Source organism: Monodon monoceros, unplaced genomic scaffold, assembly GCF_005190385.1.
Source record: "Monodon monoceros isolate NGI ecotype Baffin Bay Population unplaced genomic scaffold, NGI_Narwhal_1 Super_Scaffold_9, whole genome shotgun sequence".
NCBI classification, from domain to species: Eukaryota; Metazoa; Chordata; class Mammalia; order Artiodactyla; family Monodontidae; genus Monodon; species Monodon monoceros.
Window position 1 is genome coordinate 48,896,681 of NW_021703786.1, and position 16,012 is coordinate 48,912,692.

The 16,012-nt window shown below is 41.4% G+C and overlaps 1 protein-coding gene across 3 annotated transcripts in view; it reads left to right on the plus strand.

Moving 5' to 3' along the window:
* The window catches only part of ANKFY1 (ankyrin repeat and FYVE domain containing 1), a 76,823-nt gene that overhangs the window by 25,556 nt on the left and 35,255 nt on the right, over positions 1 to 16,012 (plus strand). For all 3 annotated transcript variants that reach the window (XR_003791899.1, XM_029211424.1, XM_029211426.1), the window contains exons 4-7: positions 6,817 to 6,952; positions 11,378 to 11,501; positions 12,632 to 12,781; positions 14,292 to 14,457. Coding sequence is in view for 2 of the 3 variants with exons in the window: in XM_029211424.1 (XP_029067257.1) it covers positions 6,817 to 6,952; positions 11,378 to 11,501; positions 12,632 to 12,781; positions 14,292 to 14,457 (576 nt within the window). In the remaining variant the exon portion in view is untranslated. The remainder of the gene's footprint in view (positions 1 to 6,816; positions 6,953 to 11,377; positions 11,502 to 12,631; positions 12,782 to 14,291; positions 14,458 to 16,012) is intronic.

Here is a 16,012-nt window from a genome sequence, read left to right on the forward strand (position 1 = left end):
AAATTTGCTTTTTATTTATTGGTTATTTTATGTATAAAGATACTGACTGATCAACTGGGAAGAGAAAGAATATAACTGTTAGCTCAACACAGTACAGCAAATCTTGATGCACGATATTTAACTTCTTTATGAAATAAAGCAGTTTGCTTCAGGCTAAGTGGTTTGTTTATAGCCTCTCTATAGCACTTCAGTAATAGCAGCTGACACTGAGCAGTTCCAATGCTGTAGAATGGCTGTTTTGAAGCTAGAATTTCTTGCATGCTTCCTTCAGCAAAGATCTTTTGGTTCCCTGGCATGAGAGTTTATGGTGAGTCATTCAGCTTTCCTGGAATGTGTCCTGCGTCTTGTCAAGCCATTCCAAAAACAGAAAGCATCCTCCTTCCCTCCTTTTCAGTCCAGTTAGGAAAACTACGCACCAAAGCACAGACCTGGGAGGTTGCTCTGTGCAGTGGAAGGAGCATAGGGTCCCAGACTCTGTGCGCAGGCACACTAAGGTGCTCCAGCAAACTCACAGGGACAATGGCATCTGTTAGATACCATGTGAACTACTAGTTCTAGGTTGTTCAGTTTCAGTATTTTGAAGATATCTATGGTGGTTTAAAATATGTCCATAAATTATTTGTTATTCCTCCCTTCAAAGGAGGATCCTGATTCCATTCCTCTTAAGTATAGGCTGACTGAGCTTGTAATTGATAACATGTTACTGCAGAGATACGTTCTTTGAAGGCATTGTGACTTCTTCCTTGCTCTGTCCTTTGGATTGCTCACTTTGGAAGAAGTTAGCTGCTGTGTCATGAGGACACTCAAACAGCCTTGTGGCCTCCTGCTAACAGCTGAGACCCCCTCCCAGAGATTCTCTTAGAGCTTCAGATAATCTGTGTTATGTCCCCTTACTCAACCCTAACATGGCTTTTGTGTTTTTCTCTCTAATCTCTGTTTATGCTAAATTTGTCTGTGTGTTGCTTTAAAATAGTCTGTTTTAATAATAATCATAGGAAATTTTTGTATAGCAATTAACATGTGGTGGTAGTTTACAGGTATTAACTCATTTATCTTTAGAATAACACTTTGAGGTAAGTACTATTGTTTATTCCCTCTTATAGATGAGGAATATATGGTCATCTACATATCGAGCAATATATGCTTCCATCTATTGGCTAGTGTAAATAATGTTGCAGTGAATATTGGTGTACAAATCTCTCTTCGGGAGCCTGCTTTCAGTTCTCTTGGGTACATACCCAGAAGTGAAATTGCTGGATCATATAGTAGTTTTATTTTAAATTTTCGAGGAACTGTTTTCTATACGGTCTGCACCATTTTGCATTTCCCCCAACAGTGCACAAGGGTTCCAGTTTCTCCACATCCTCACCGATACTTGTGGTTTACTGTGTTTTGTTTTGTTTTGATAGAGGCTATTCTACCGGATGTGAAGTGGTAAAGACTTGTTCGTTATGTTTAGTTTGCAGTAGTTTGCTGATGATATATCTAGATATGATTTTCTTCTTGTTTAGGGTACTCTGATCTTGAATCTAAAAATTTAGATCTGTCACCAAATTAGGAAAGGACCATCATTTCTTCATTATTTTTCTTCCTTGATCTCTTTCTTTCTGAGACTCCAGTGACACCTATACTAGACCCTTTGTTACTATCCAACAGGTCTCTTTGAGGCTCTTTTTCTTTTTCTCCCAACCTTTTTTTTTTCTGTTCTTCAGATAGGATAAATTTACTGATCTATCTTCAAGTTTACTGACTTTTTGCACTGCTGTTTTCATTCTGCTCTTGAGCCCACTGAGTATGTTTTTATTATACATATCATATTTTTCATTTCTATAATTTCTATTTCTTATAGTTTATATGCTGAAAAGTTTTCTTTTAATTTCAAGTGTGTTTCCCTTTACCTTCTGGAGCATAGTTATACTAGATGTCTTCAATTCTTTCATAAGTTCAGTATCTGGGTCATCTTGATGTTACCATCTGTTGGTTATCTTTTCCCTTGAAAAATGGTCATATTTTCCAAATGTTTTTCTTTATCAAATGATTTTGAATTGTATCCTGGACATTGCCATTATGTTGTGTAGACTTTGGTCCTGTGTCATCCTCTGGAAAATGCTAAGCCTCCTTAGGTGCAAACTGCAGCTTCTGTTTCACCTTCTGTGGGTGGTGGTTCAAATGTCACTTCAGTTCTTAAAGCTGGGCTAGGACTGTTCCATGCATCAGTGGCTTAGAGGTGAGCCTGAGGCCTGTGTGGCTTGTACACAGAATTAGGAGATCCCCTTCTCTGGTTCTCTTCACTCTGGGACTCTCCCCTGACCCTTCAGTGCCCTGGGAGCTCCTTTTCCTGGTTCATCTGACCAGAAAGGTGGAGTTTTTATTGGAGTTTTAGGCATCCTCGTGGTCACTACGGCAGTGTTCCTCCTGGACAGGTCTACCCTCAGGACAAAGCCATAAAGGGGAAAAAAAACAATGGAGAAGCTTGTCCAGTGCAATTGCTTCTTCAAGGTTTGCCTCCCCCTACAATTCAGATGCTTTTGTTTACTTTCAGAATCCTCTGGTAGCTGTTTTGGGTACACTGTCTACAGTTTTTAGCTATAATCAGTTACAATAGCATGGGTTGTCACACTGCCATAACAGAACTAGACCCTCTATACTTTTATTCCTTTTTGACACTGGGATTATTTAGAAGTACGATATGGGGTTTATTTTTATTTCCAAGAAGTTATATTTAAGGGTACATCCTTAAACTGACTAAAGAGGATGTTTATACTGATAAAAGATGCAGTCTATGGGAATTCCCTGGTGGTCCAGTGGTTAGGACTCGGCGCTTTCACTGCTGGGGCCCGGGTTCAATGCCTGGTTGGGGAACTAAGATCCTGCAAGTCCTGCGGTGTGGCAAAAAAAAAAAGATACAGTCTATCATGATTTTTAAATTTTATGAGCTAAAACCTTTTTGTAAAGTGGATGAAGAAAAAAATAGTTGGAAACTCAAAGACAAACCAGAGTCACAGTAGGAGATTCAAAACACCTTTCTCAGATTTGACAGATTGAATGGAGGATTTAAGTAACAAAATTAATTTCCTCAGCATGCTTCATTTAATGGCTACTTGCGTACAGATAAGTTTATTCCCATTCTTTCCAAATGTCTTATAAAACATTTATCTGAAATCAGACCAAAAAAAAAAAAAAAACCCAACTAGGTCACATAGAAAATTTCAAGTTCTCCAAAAGAAAATTTCAAGTTTTCCAAAGCGTGACTATATGCATCGTGGACTACAGTGAAGTCGGAAGGTTAGGTGTTACCTTCTTTCCATCCTTGCAGTCACAGATTTTTACCAGCTTCTGCACTGAGCCTGATGAGGGGGTGACGGCTTCTAGCAGCAGATATATCAGGCAAGTCATGGATGCCAACTGGTTTCACTTCTCAGAGTCTAATCTTTTTAAAGGTAATTTCTGGTTTATGGGGTCATCTGACTTTTATAGCCACTTGCTTACACAGATTGGAAGCAGATAGACTGAATCACTTGCCTAAAAGTACACAGTTGGAAGCACATACCCTTCTGGTTCATTGTTCTCCGCCCACCTTATACCACGGGCTGCTTAGCCTGAGTCTCAAAATGGATCTATTCTCAGTTTATTTTGGAGATTAAGGGAAGAGTCAAGGCAGGAGTGGGAAAGTTTGGCGATCACTTGGATCTTATTTTATTTGAAATTTTGAGGGCTTCCAGGACGTCCCTGCTGATGTGGTTTTTAAGAAAACTAGATTTTGGTTTATCAACCGTACAGGTCAAATTTATTTGGACAGTTGGGGTAAGAGTTATTAAAGGAAACCAGCCAAATTTTAAAACAAAATTAAACTACCACAGAGAAGATATTTGAGGGTTGTGGTGTTGGGGATGCTCTCATCATTAGGAATAAGCTATCTTTCCAAGATAAGGCTGTATGAGCCAAGTAGTGGTATACGGGCAGACCTCGGGGATATTGCAGGTTCAGTCCCAGACCACTGCCATCAAGAGCAAAAATTGTAACAAAGTGAGTCACATGAATTTTTTGTTTTCCCAGTGCATGTAAATGTTATGTTTACACATAACCTATTAAGTGTGCATTGCCATTATGTCTAAAAAAACAATGTACATACCTTAATTTAAAAATACCTTGTGGCTAAAAGTTCCGAACCATCATCTGATAACACAGGGTTGCCATAAACCTTCGGTTTGTGAAATACGCTATCTGCAAAGTGCGGTGAGGTGAGGCCTGCCTGTGCACAGTTTGGGCGTTTTGGGTGACTCTGGACAAATGGCATGGCCTACATATTTTTTCTTTTCATTAAGAGACTACTGAGGCATTAAACCCAGTTTACAAAGCTAGCTTAGAACTTCACTGTTTCAAGATCTACTTTGTATACCTTAGACAGCTTAGTTGAAGTACTTCTTCAAGTAAATTGTTTAAAGAAATCAAATTAGATTTTCATCTGATTTTAAAATGTTTTTCTCTCTCTTAAGACGTTTACGAAAGTATTATTACTACATCGGCAAGTAAGAGAGAAAAGAAAAAAAAAATAGACCTTAACCTAATCACTGTTAGCATTTTGATGCATTATTTTTCACTGTTTTTTTCCCCGTCAATTACACCTTTTTTTTTTTTCTCCTTTTACTATCTGGCTACTTAAGGGGGTGATGGTGAATTAATGTGGTTGCAAGTTAATCAGGGGCCTTCAGTTTCACTCACCTGACATTACTGTCTTCAACTCTCTCCTCCCCACTAGAGTTGGAAGAGAGGGGTTAGTAAGAACCATTCAGTTGTTGCCTAATTACTAAGTTAATGGGATGTTGCTGTTGCATGTTCCACCTTTCCTAGGTAATCAAGAATTGAGTATAGTTTCTTAAACCTTAGCAAGCATCAAAGTCACATGAAGGACTTGTTAAAACACAAATGCTGGGCCTCACTCTTATAGTTTCTGACTCAATAGATCAGGGTGGGCCTGATAATAAGACCTTCTCACACTTTCCCAGATGATGCTGATTCTGTTAGCCCAGGCCCACAGTTGAGAACTATGGGTGTGTAGACCATGATTTTTTGAGTGATCCTCTGACCATCACTGACCTTCTGATTAACCAAGAGTTGATTTTAGTTGAAATCATAATTTAGATATTTTACATTATGATTTTCATCTCAAGCATTTCCCCGAGTTGCTGTAAAGCATTTTAACTTAAAAAACTACACAAGTGGGCTTCCCTGGTGGCGCAGTGGTTGAGAGTCCGCCTGCCGGTGCAGGGGACACGGGTTCGTGCCCTGGTCCGGGAAGATCCCACATGCCGCGGAGCGGCTGGGCCCGTGAGCCATGGCCGCTGAGCCTGCGCGTCCGGAGCCTGTGCTCCGCAACGGGAGAGGCCACAACAGTGAGAGGCCCGCGTACCACACACACAAAAAAAAAACTACACAAGTAATGCATGTTCATTAAATAAAAATCAGGGAGAAAAGAAGCTAAAAGAAAAATTAGTTACAAATTCCTCCAGGTCAATACTTTTACTGTATATCTTTCCAGTCTCTCAATAGATAGACAGACAGATGGACAGTCTTTCTGTGGTCATACCACCCAGAATGTCTTCAATTTTGTCTGATCTTGGAAGTTAAGTAGGGTCGGACTTGGTTAGTACTTGGATGGAAGACAGACACAAAACTATGTATGTGTGTGTGTGTGTGTGTGTGTGTGTGTGTATATGTATGTATGTGTATACACACACATATATACACAGACAAATATATCTAACAAAAAGTGAGATCATTTAATACATGTATTTTTAGTTATGTAGTTTTTTTACTTGCTATGTAGTGAATATCTTTATGTTGAATATAGATCTAAATAATTTTAATTGATGCAACATTTTCCAGTTTATACTCTAATTTATTTAATTAGTTCTCTTAAGAGTTTTGCTCCAGTTTTTCATTATTAAAAATAATACTGCATTGACTATCGTATGTTTCTCTGTATTTGCTTAGTTATTTTCTTAGGATAATAATCTACATGTATGATTGCTGTGTCAAAGGTTATGCACTTCCCTGGCAGTCCAGTGGTTAAGACTCTGCTCTTCCACTGCAGCACAGCCAAAGGAAAAAAAAAATGTTATGCACTTCTAAGAATCTTTGCTAGTCTGAGAAACAAAAAAAGTATTCTAGTTTAAGTTTATATTTAATTATCAGTAAGGTTTATTGGCCATTTTATTTCTTTGTGAATTACCTATTTATATCCATTGCTGATATTTCCATTGAGTGTCCATCTTCTCGTTTTTATTTGTAAGATCTTTTTATTAGAATGTAAACTCTTTGCCATATGTTTAAAGTAGTTTCCTCCAGTTTATTTGACTTATATCTTTTTTTTTTTTGCGGTACGCGGGCCTCTCACCGCTGTGGCCTCTCCCGTCGCGGAGCACAGGCTCCGGACGAGCAGACCCAGCGGCCATGGCTCACGGGCCCAGCCGCTCCGCGGCACGTGGGATCTTCCCGGACAGGGGCACGAACCCGCGTCCCCTGCATCGGCAGGCGGACTCTCAATCACTGCGCCACCAGGGAAGCCCTGACTTATATCTTTAATAGGTTCATTTCCCCCACCTGCTGCCCCGTGCAGAATTTTTAACACTTTTCTGGAGTCAGATGGTACCCAGAATGCTTAATTACCATTTTTAATGGCTGTGCGATATTTCTTTGAGTGGGGTCTACCAGAATTTACTTTATTATCCTCAACTTTTAGGGGTCCTCGAGAAGGCCTGAGTATGTCATCTGTGCTTTGTTTTCAAAGTTTTTCTACTTCCTTTCTTTAACCAGATGCTAACCCTGAGGTGACCATGACAATGCTTCGCTGGATCTATACGGATGAGTTGGAGTTCAGAGAAGATGATGTGTTCCTGACTGAGCTGATGAAACTAGCTAATCGGTTTCAGCTACAGCTCCTTAGGGAGAGGCAAGTCACAGCAGATATATTCAAGCACCTCAGATGGTGGTGGCTGAGCTTTAATTATGCCAAGCTCTGGGAAAACAGCTGCTTCTGCTAATGTAAATAACTTTTGCAAGGTGTTCTTTTAAACGCAATAGTGGGGAGAGAATTTTATCTCCCCTGCTTTGTGTTATCTTGTAAGCTAAATTTTGCCAAAGCTTTTAGGTATTCTCTGTTCTTTCACTGGTTTGTTACCTGAGATTACATAGCTGTGTGAACTGATGAACTGAATATGAAATAATATAATCCAATGTCCAGCGCCTCAACTTTCCCTCCTATACCATTTCCTTTTGACATTTTATTCTACTTTCTGATATATCTACTTAGAAGGAGTTCTTGGTCATATTCTCTTGTTAGAAACACATTAATGACTAAATTAGTACATGAGAATCTGCTTCAGTAAGTTTCATAGTGTTTCTGAGGTCTCACTTCATTTGTTAACTGCTTTTTAGGTTCCAAGGAGATAGCCTCCTATGTTTTTTATATTGCATTTTCTCTGTTGCTCTCCCCAGTTGGCCTTTATAACAACAGAAAACAAAACGTTCACCAGACGATATCAAGCAAAATGCCCTTTAGTTTTTGTTGGAGATATGGCCCTTGGTAGTCAGCTTGGTAGATGGAGCGTCTTTTTATGTCACTTAGTAATCTTTTGTATTCTGCATGCGTGAAGGAATGGCTTTTTTCCTGGGTGGGTGGAGAGGTAGTTTCAGCTATCAAGAGGGATTCCACTTGTTGTGTTGCCCTCAGTGAGTCAAGAGAGACCTTGCTACTAGAGCTGCTTGTTCTGTTTTCTTTATGAGGCTGATGTTTCCCCTGAGATGGCCCACTGGGCCCCACATGAGACAAGTACACAGGTTACTCCTGACTGTCTGTGATTGATGTGGGCTTGAGTGCATTTTAATACCTAAATCCAATAAGTAAAGAAAAAATCAAACAAGCAGGTCTAAGGTTTGTAGGGTACATACAGTATTAGGTTAGCAAAGATAACTTTACTGTCAGGGCCTTTCTTTGGGTGAGTTTTTGAATCATCTGAGAGTGGAATGAGAGTAATTTTAATTAGATTGAGTGTGATTTATATCTACTTCTTCCCCCCCAGATTTCCTGAGCTTTCTCCCATTGACCTTGTCAAACTTGCTTGTAAATTAAATTGCTTTGATAAAAGTGCCCTGCAGTTTGGAGTAGTTTAGATAATTGTAATCTGTGTAATGGATTCTTTAATTAGAATGTTTGTTGTTTATTGACTGATTAGGCTTCATAACTGTCAACATGACCAGATGCTCAATGTTGTATTGTTGGATGTAGGCATTAAGTTTATCTGTCATGGCTTTGTTAAGGGCTGGGATGGAAGAGACCCAGGAGCGGGTTCAATTGTTGGCTTTTGAAAGGTCACAGAGCGCCCACTGCTGTCTGCAGGAGAAATTACACATTTGAAATAGTAAGTGAAAGGGCCCCAACACAAATGTGTGCAGTTAAATGTGAAGCCGGTGTTGATCATTTTTGTAATGTAGGGGTCTTGGTGGTTTGGGAATGCTATCACCAGTTTGATGAAAAGGAAGTTTTGGGCATAAGCATTATCAGGAAAATACTCTTAAAAAAGGAGAGAATTAATGGTGTATGCTAACAACTGACAGTTTATATAATTTTTTCCTGATTATTAACTACGTATTCAGTTCATGGTATTTAGAAAGTATAGAATGATATAAAGAAAAAAGTAAATCGTCTGTAATTCAACCACTGTTAACCTTTTGTTGTTCATTCTTTCAGTAATTTTTCTGCCTTATGTTCATACACGGGATTGATAAAAAACTAGACAGGAGTTTGTGGGACGCTTGAGTATATGCTTGACTTTGTACTTTAAAAATTAGGTTTATCATTTTTGTGCATCTGTGTCCTTTTTGTACTCTAAAATTAAAAACGTATATTAACAGCAACAAAATCCCTTTAGAGGAAAGTTAGTCTGCCTTGCTACTTTTCAAAGAGAAGATATGAACTGAGAATCTGAGTTTTTAGATATAATTACATGTTCTTCAGTTGTGTAAATCATGTCAGTTACTATTTATAGGCTATCCAAATAGTGAATGGCACCCTGGGGATCCCAGAATTTAGTGAAAATGAAGTGTCTGCCAGTTGTTACAAAACATCTGTCTTCATGAAACATAGTTGAGTATCTTGATACAGTGTATTTTGGCAGTGGTAAGGAGGGGAATAGAATTTTCAGACTCTCAGCATTTGTCTGTAAAAATGCTTTGTAAAGTCAGTACTCCCTGAGATCACACCATGTTTTAGGACATTAGGATATTTGTCATTGTAAAAGTGGTAAAAGTTTCACATACCTGAAAAGAGGACTTTTCTCCTGGAATGCTCTGATTTCATAGCCTGGGTCAGAATAACTTCAAACATTGCTGTCAGTCTGCTAATAGTTTGGGGAAACTAGTGGTACAGACAGCAGAGGCTCAGAAATAGAACATTGTTATTCATTATTATAGTAACTTATCTAGCTATTGTGACAATTTGATTTAAAAGTGCCCTGGGGGAGATGCTTCTTCACACCAAGCTGTGTAGCTTAAAAACAAAGCACTTAAGCACAGGTCTTGGAATAAAATGGGTGCCTGCATTTACTGCCAGATGGAGAAATGGCTCCACGATTATTCTTGCTCCTAGCCTAAGGTCTCATTTGTGAGGTTTAGAAAGTTTGTTCCCCCTTCTTCCCATGTCTTTCTCATGACTTCCCTCCTCTCCTCCCTCATCTCCCACTCTCCACTTGGTATCCAAACCTCACCTGTTAGAATTGGGAGTTATCCGCTAGCCAATCAGTTATTCTTATTTATAGTAGTACTGAAACCCGTTCTTATTAGTTATTAAATTATGCAGCTTCCTTGAGAAGGACCTCAGCTTCCAAGCAAGCATACCTCCTATGTACCTCAGACTGTGCAAGGTTTACATAGTTTTCCTTTATCTTGGAAAACGCACAGAGATCCCCTAAACCTCTGAGATAGAGTAATGTCTCACAGGGGAGGAGGTGGGGTCACAGGGAGCTTGTGTAGTTTGGCCCCTCAAATTCCGTGGGCCTCAACTCGGGTCTTTCTCACCTCACGGTTCACTTTGCGTTCAGCACTGTGTGCTGCCCTTTGATCAGAACTGGTTTTTGTGGAGCTGAGGACGGAAGCAGCGGTGGGGGTCAGGGAGCGCCTGACGCCACATTAGGCCTCTCGACTGCCCTCGGAGGTGAGCCTGATTTGTAGGGAAATGTTCAGGCAAAGGAGATGGGAGGGCCGTGTCACCTGCCTCCTTCCCCCGGGCCCTGTGCTGTGGAGACCCACCAAGGTTTCCAGGAATTCTGGGGCAGTGGAAGTGTGGGCCTTCCCAGTGCTACATCTTCTAGGCTAGGACATGCGTGTGCCTGCTTTGTGCTGCCAGAGGCCTGCGTGCAGCCCTCTCTTCCCTGACGTAGTTGGGGCTCTCTTAGTGATTGTGAGAGTCTTGTTATTGTTGCTGTTGTTGTTGTCATGTTGTTACCAGGCTCTATGGGACATCTGTTGTAGCCACTTCTTCTCTGTCTGGTGTACTATAGTTTGACTCTTAACTCAGTTGTTTCTATACATGATAGATTTTTAAAGTGGGCTTTCTAAAATCAGCTTTATTGAGTTATAATTCACATACCATATAGATCACCATTTGGGGAAGACTTTTAAGGAGGTGTTCATTTATTGAGGCATAGAGCCTCATATTTGAAGTGATTTCTAAGCCACACTGGTTGCGTGACAGAGTTATGCTTGTGGGAACTGCAAACGTGTCCCATACAATTAAACATCAAAGGACTGAATTTGGTGCACTGCGTGTTTGATATTACGATTGCCTGTGTGGTATGATTACCGAGTTTCACGTGATTACTTTCAAGGCAGTTGGGGAGTTAAGCTTAACATATTTATTTACAGATTATTTTGGTTCTGACCAGAATGAGCAATATAATAATGAAATTCTAGGACTTATAAAATACAGTGGGCTTCCCTGGTGGCGCAGTGGTTGAGAGTCCGCCTGCCGATGCAGGGGACACGGGTTCGTGCCCCGGTCCGGGAAGATCCCACATGCCGCGGAGCGGCTGGGCCCGTGAGCCGTGGCCGCTGAGCCTGCGCGTCCGGAGCCTGTGCTCCGCAACGGGAGAGGCCACAGCAGTGAGAGGCCCGCGTACCGCAAAAAAAAAAAAAAAAAAAATTTATATATATATATATATATAGTAACTCAGCTACAATTCATTCGTAGCTGCTTTGCTTAAACCTTAGACTTTAGTGCTATTGGACATGGCCAGGCAGTACACATATTATTGCTTTGGTTTGTTTGTTTATGAATAAATTGGTCCTAATAATACTGTTGATCATTAAAATTGTCTCGTAGATGTGAGAAGGGTGTGATGTCCCTGGTGAATGTCAGGAACTGTATCCGCTTCTATCAGACTGCGGAGGAGCTGAATGCCAGCACGCTGATGAACTACTGTGCAGAAATTATTGCAAGTCATTGGGTGAGTGTGAGACTGAGAGGTGTGGAGAAGCGCCTTCACTGGAAGTCAGAAGACTGGGGCTTGGGACCTGGCTCCATAGAAAGATGCCTCTCTGGCCCCTCACTTCCTCTTACAACAAAATTGAAGGCTAAGTAGTCGCACTAGATGATCTGTGAGATTCCTTTGGGCTCTAAAAGTCTCATAGTTCTGATTTCGGAGTAGAGGAGCAGAAGATAGCTCAGGTCAAGAAGCAGGCTTGGAACGGAGGGACACAGGCCTGCTTTACCCTCCATATGCAGGAGTGGCAGCTGAGCCCCAGGAGCGGGCGCTGCTGTAGGGCCAGCAGGCCTGCCGTGCTCATGCTCGGCAGCACCCCTTCCGGGCTTTCCCTGCCTTCTCGTCGTGTGGAGGGCGTTGTTAAATTTACATATGCCCTTCTTAGGTAGCTTTCATCATAAAGACAGGTCTTGCATTTCTTTGTTGTTGTCTATTTTTCAGAAAATCATGGCTAGGGCTATGTTTATAACCTAGTTTCTGCGAATTGATCGGTACTCAACAGCATTATGAGAAAAAGTGTCTTAAAGAACTGGATTTTAAAGAATTGAAACAGGAACGGTAACCTTTCTGCTAAAGTAGGTAGAAACTTAGAGATCTGCAACAGTAGAGAGCGATGGTGACTCAGTGGACTGAGTTGTTTGTGGAAGTTCTGACTAATTCTGTACCTGTCTCCTGTGTGGGGTTGAAGGGGAGGACTCTGTTCTCACGGGGAGGGCTCCTTGTGACTTCGTCCTTGTGGAGTGTCCGTGTTGCCTGTGCTTTACCGTCTCACCCAGAGGCAGGGCGGTGCTGTGGTGAAGAGTCCTCGCTCGGCAGGTGGGCCTCTGGGCTCCAGATCCCGGCTTGGCCGTTCACTCATTGTGCGAGCTGGGCACACTAATTAGCCTCTTTATGCTTTACACTCTTCATCTGTGAATGGGGATAATAATAGTACCTACCTCATAGGGTTTTCGTGAGGATTAAATGAGTTGGGAAATGTTAAGCCCTTTAAAATAGGGCCAGACCCATTCCAAGGGCTTCTTAAGAAATGTCAGTTGTCGTTACTGTTGATATGTTGAATCTGTTCTGCTTTTCACTGTCTTTTTAATCCTTAGGATGACTTACGAAAGGAGGACTTCAGCAGCATGAGTGCTCAGTTGTTATACAAAATGATCAAGTCCAAGACTGAGTACCCATTACATAAAGCTATCAAAGTGGAGAGAGAAGATGTGGTCTTCCTTTATCTAATTGAAATGGATTCACAGGTACTGTACCTTTTCCCCAAACTATACTTCTCTTGTTCTTCTCTACAGTGCTCCTCACTTTCTCTGAGCCATTGCTGGCACAGTCTTTTTTTTTTTTTTGTGGTACGCAGGCCTCTCACTGTTGTGGCCTCTCCCGTTGCGGAGCACAGCCTCCGGACACGCAGGCTCAGCGGCCATGGCTCACGGGCCCAGCCGCTCCGCGGCGCGTGGGGTCTTCCCGGACCGGGGCACGAACCCGTGTGCCCTGCATCGGCAGGCGGACTCTCAACCACTGCGCCACCAGGGAAGCCCATCTGGCACAGTCTTTAATGTACATATTTCTACTAGTAGTTTGTCCAAGGCAGTCTGAGCTTATCCTATCATGCTTCTCAGTATTCTTCCAGCCTCTGCCCATTGCCCACTTCCAAAGACACATCCACATTTTTAGATAGTTGTTACAGCAGTACTTAACTTCCAGGTACCAAAATCTGCTTTAGTTTTTCTTTTGCTACTGTAAGAAATTACCACAAACCTAGTGGCTTAAAACAACACAAATTTATTATCTTATAGTTTTGTAGCTTGGAAGTCCAGTACAGGCATCACCCATCTAGAAGTCAAGGTGTTGGCAGGCTGTGTTCGTTTCTGGAGGCTCTAGGGAAGCCTGCTTGTTTGGGTTGTTGGCAGAATTCAGTTCCTTGTGATTATAGGACCAACATCCCCATTTTCTTCTGGCTATCAGCTGAGTCAGGGCCATTCTCAGCTTCTAGAGGCCACCACATTTCCTTAGCCTGTGGCCCCCTTCCTCTGTCTTCAAAGCCAATAGTGGCAAATCAAGTCTTTCTCGTGTCACAACTGTCTGACCTACTCTTCTGCTTCCCTCTTTCACTTTTAAGGACTCATGGGATTAGATAGATTGGGCCCTCCTGGATAGTCCAGGGACACTCTCCCCATCTCAGGGTCCTCAACCGTAATCACATCTGCCAAGTGCCTTTCATTGTGTGAGGTGACATAGTCACAGGTTCGGGGGGTTAGGACGTGGACATCTTTGGAGCTGTCGTTCTGCTTACTGCACCGCCTTAGAAGAAATGTAGCTGCTCTTGACGGATGGCTGTGTCGTGTGTTTTATCCTGGGTGTCCAGGGTGTGGGGGAGGCATTAAACTGCTAGGAGGAATTAGATAGTTAAGCCACAGTCTTTTGTGAAAATGTGAGCTGTTTCCCATCAGGCTCTCTGAACCTCTGTCCTGACACTTGTGTTCCTACAGCATTGTCTGCATTTCCCCCTTGTACTGTCTTCCATGGTGTTTGCACCTGCTCTGTGATCCCCGTTAGTCCTGGGCTCCCTGAAAGGCATGAGTCCTGAGGAGGGCTGAGAGAAGTTTGTGAATTCAGTTGAATTTGGAGAGTAAGATATAGTAAGTTATAGGACTAAAATTTGACATTTGTGTGAGATGATTTTCAAGAGTCAAAGTGTGAGAGATTTAGTTGTATTCTCTACTGGATGGGTGCTGATTTACAAATTTCTCTGTGCAGCTCCCTGGGAAGCTGAATGAGTTGGATCATAACGGAGATCTTGCTTTAGATCTAGCCCTTTCACGACGACTAGAGAGTATCGCCACCACTCTGGTTAGTCACAAAGCTGACGTGGACATGGTGGACAAGAATGGCTGGAGCTTGTTACATAAAGGCATCCAAAGAGGTAGGAAGAAGCATATTTTATATTTTCTGCAGTGGGCAATTTTACCTTTATCCAGGTAACTTTTGAAGACTCTCTGACCCTGTTCCTGTTCCACAGATTCTCAAAGGCTTCTTGAGTCTGTACTTGCAGGCTACATGATTTAGAATTTGTGATCAGTGGGTCAGAAGAGAGATGGAAGAGCTATTGCCTTATGCCTTCTTGGTTAGGCTCTTCAGAGTGTCAGCAGGAGCCCCAGAAGAAGGCTAGAAAGATGGTACTTATAGAAAAAGTACCTTTTACTTGTAAGCAATTGATGTGTTATTTGCTTATTCAATACATCACTTTCTCCAGAAATTGTGCTAGGAAGACTTTACTTGTATCAGTTACTGTAAGAGAGGGAAAGTATCAAGAACACGAATATTTAAACATATTCTTGGATTCAGAGTTTTCACTTTTACAGAATAGACTTCTCATAGATCATGACAAAGTGATAAAGTTTCATTTTGTTCTTGGGAAGTTATTTGAAATTGTAGCTGTGTTTGAGTACATTGTCATTAGTAGTGGGAAGCTATGTAAATGATAGAATTACGATCAAAGCATTTTCACCTTATTGAATTAAAGGGAAACAAGTACTAGTCTTTTGCTTTTCCCATGGCCTTAATAATTCTTAAGTCCCAAATGGATCCTGCCTGACTCTACTTTGCAGTAGTTATTTTTTTGACAGAGTGAAAAGCTATATAGGGGTAGAGTTCCAGTATGGAAAGAAACCTTTCAAATGTCTCAAAGCCTTCATTTTGTAGGGGGATAGATGACTTGATTGAAGTACTTGGCTGTGGCCACTTTTTTGTTTACATGTGGACATCAAAAACAGAATACGTGTAATGGTTTCCCCATATCTTAATCATGTATGTTTAACCTTCCAGTTGTGCATTATTATACTGTTATTGTCTCTGCCACATTTTTCCCATTCACAGGTTGCTCCTAGCTGGTGGAATGTAGTTACTTCAAATAAGGTCCTGTTGCAGCTGTGGCTTTGCCCTTTTTGGGCATAGGCTTTAATATAAATATCCCTCTAAGTCATGCATTAGAGTGTTAAGCATGCTGGCTGATGGAGAGGAAAATTTTGTTCATCATTGGGAAGGAAATCCTTAGAGTATGTCAGTGTCAAGAGCAGATGCATTTTTCCCAAGCACCCCTCCACACTGTGCAAAGCCATTGGGTGCTGAGCACTGGATGTGTGTTCAGTGGGGAAAGTTTCCACCACATCAGGAACTATTCTTTCCCATACTGTTTAGTGTCTGAAATGTTTATTTTGGAAACAAATAAACTTGTTACTAAAAAAACAATCTCAGAATTATGTCTCTTTCCTCTTAAGGACTTAAATTCTTATGTATGATGAAAAAACATCTTTGATGAGTTATTAAATATTTTGATGATTGCTTAGTTACAAGAATTGCCAAGAATTGGTGGTGCATTTATGGTGCTTGTTTGCAGACGATTTAATCTTCTGCTCTGAGTTTATTAGTTGCTTGCAAGCACGTGGGCTGCAGTGTGGGCATGGTAAACTTGATTGTTG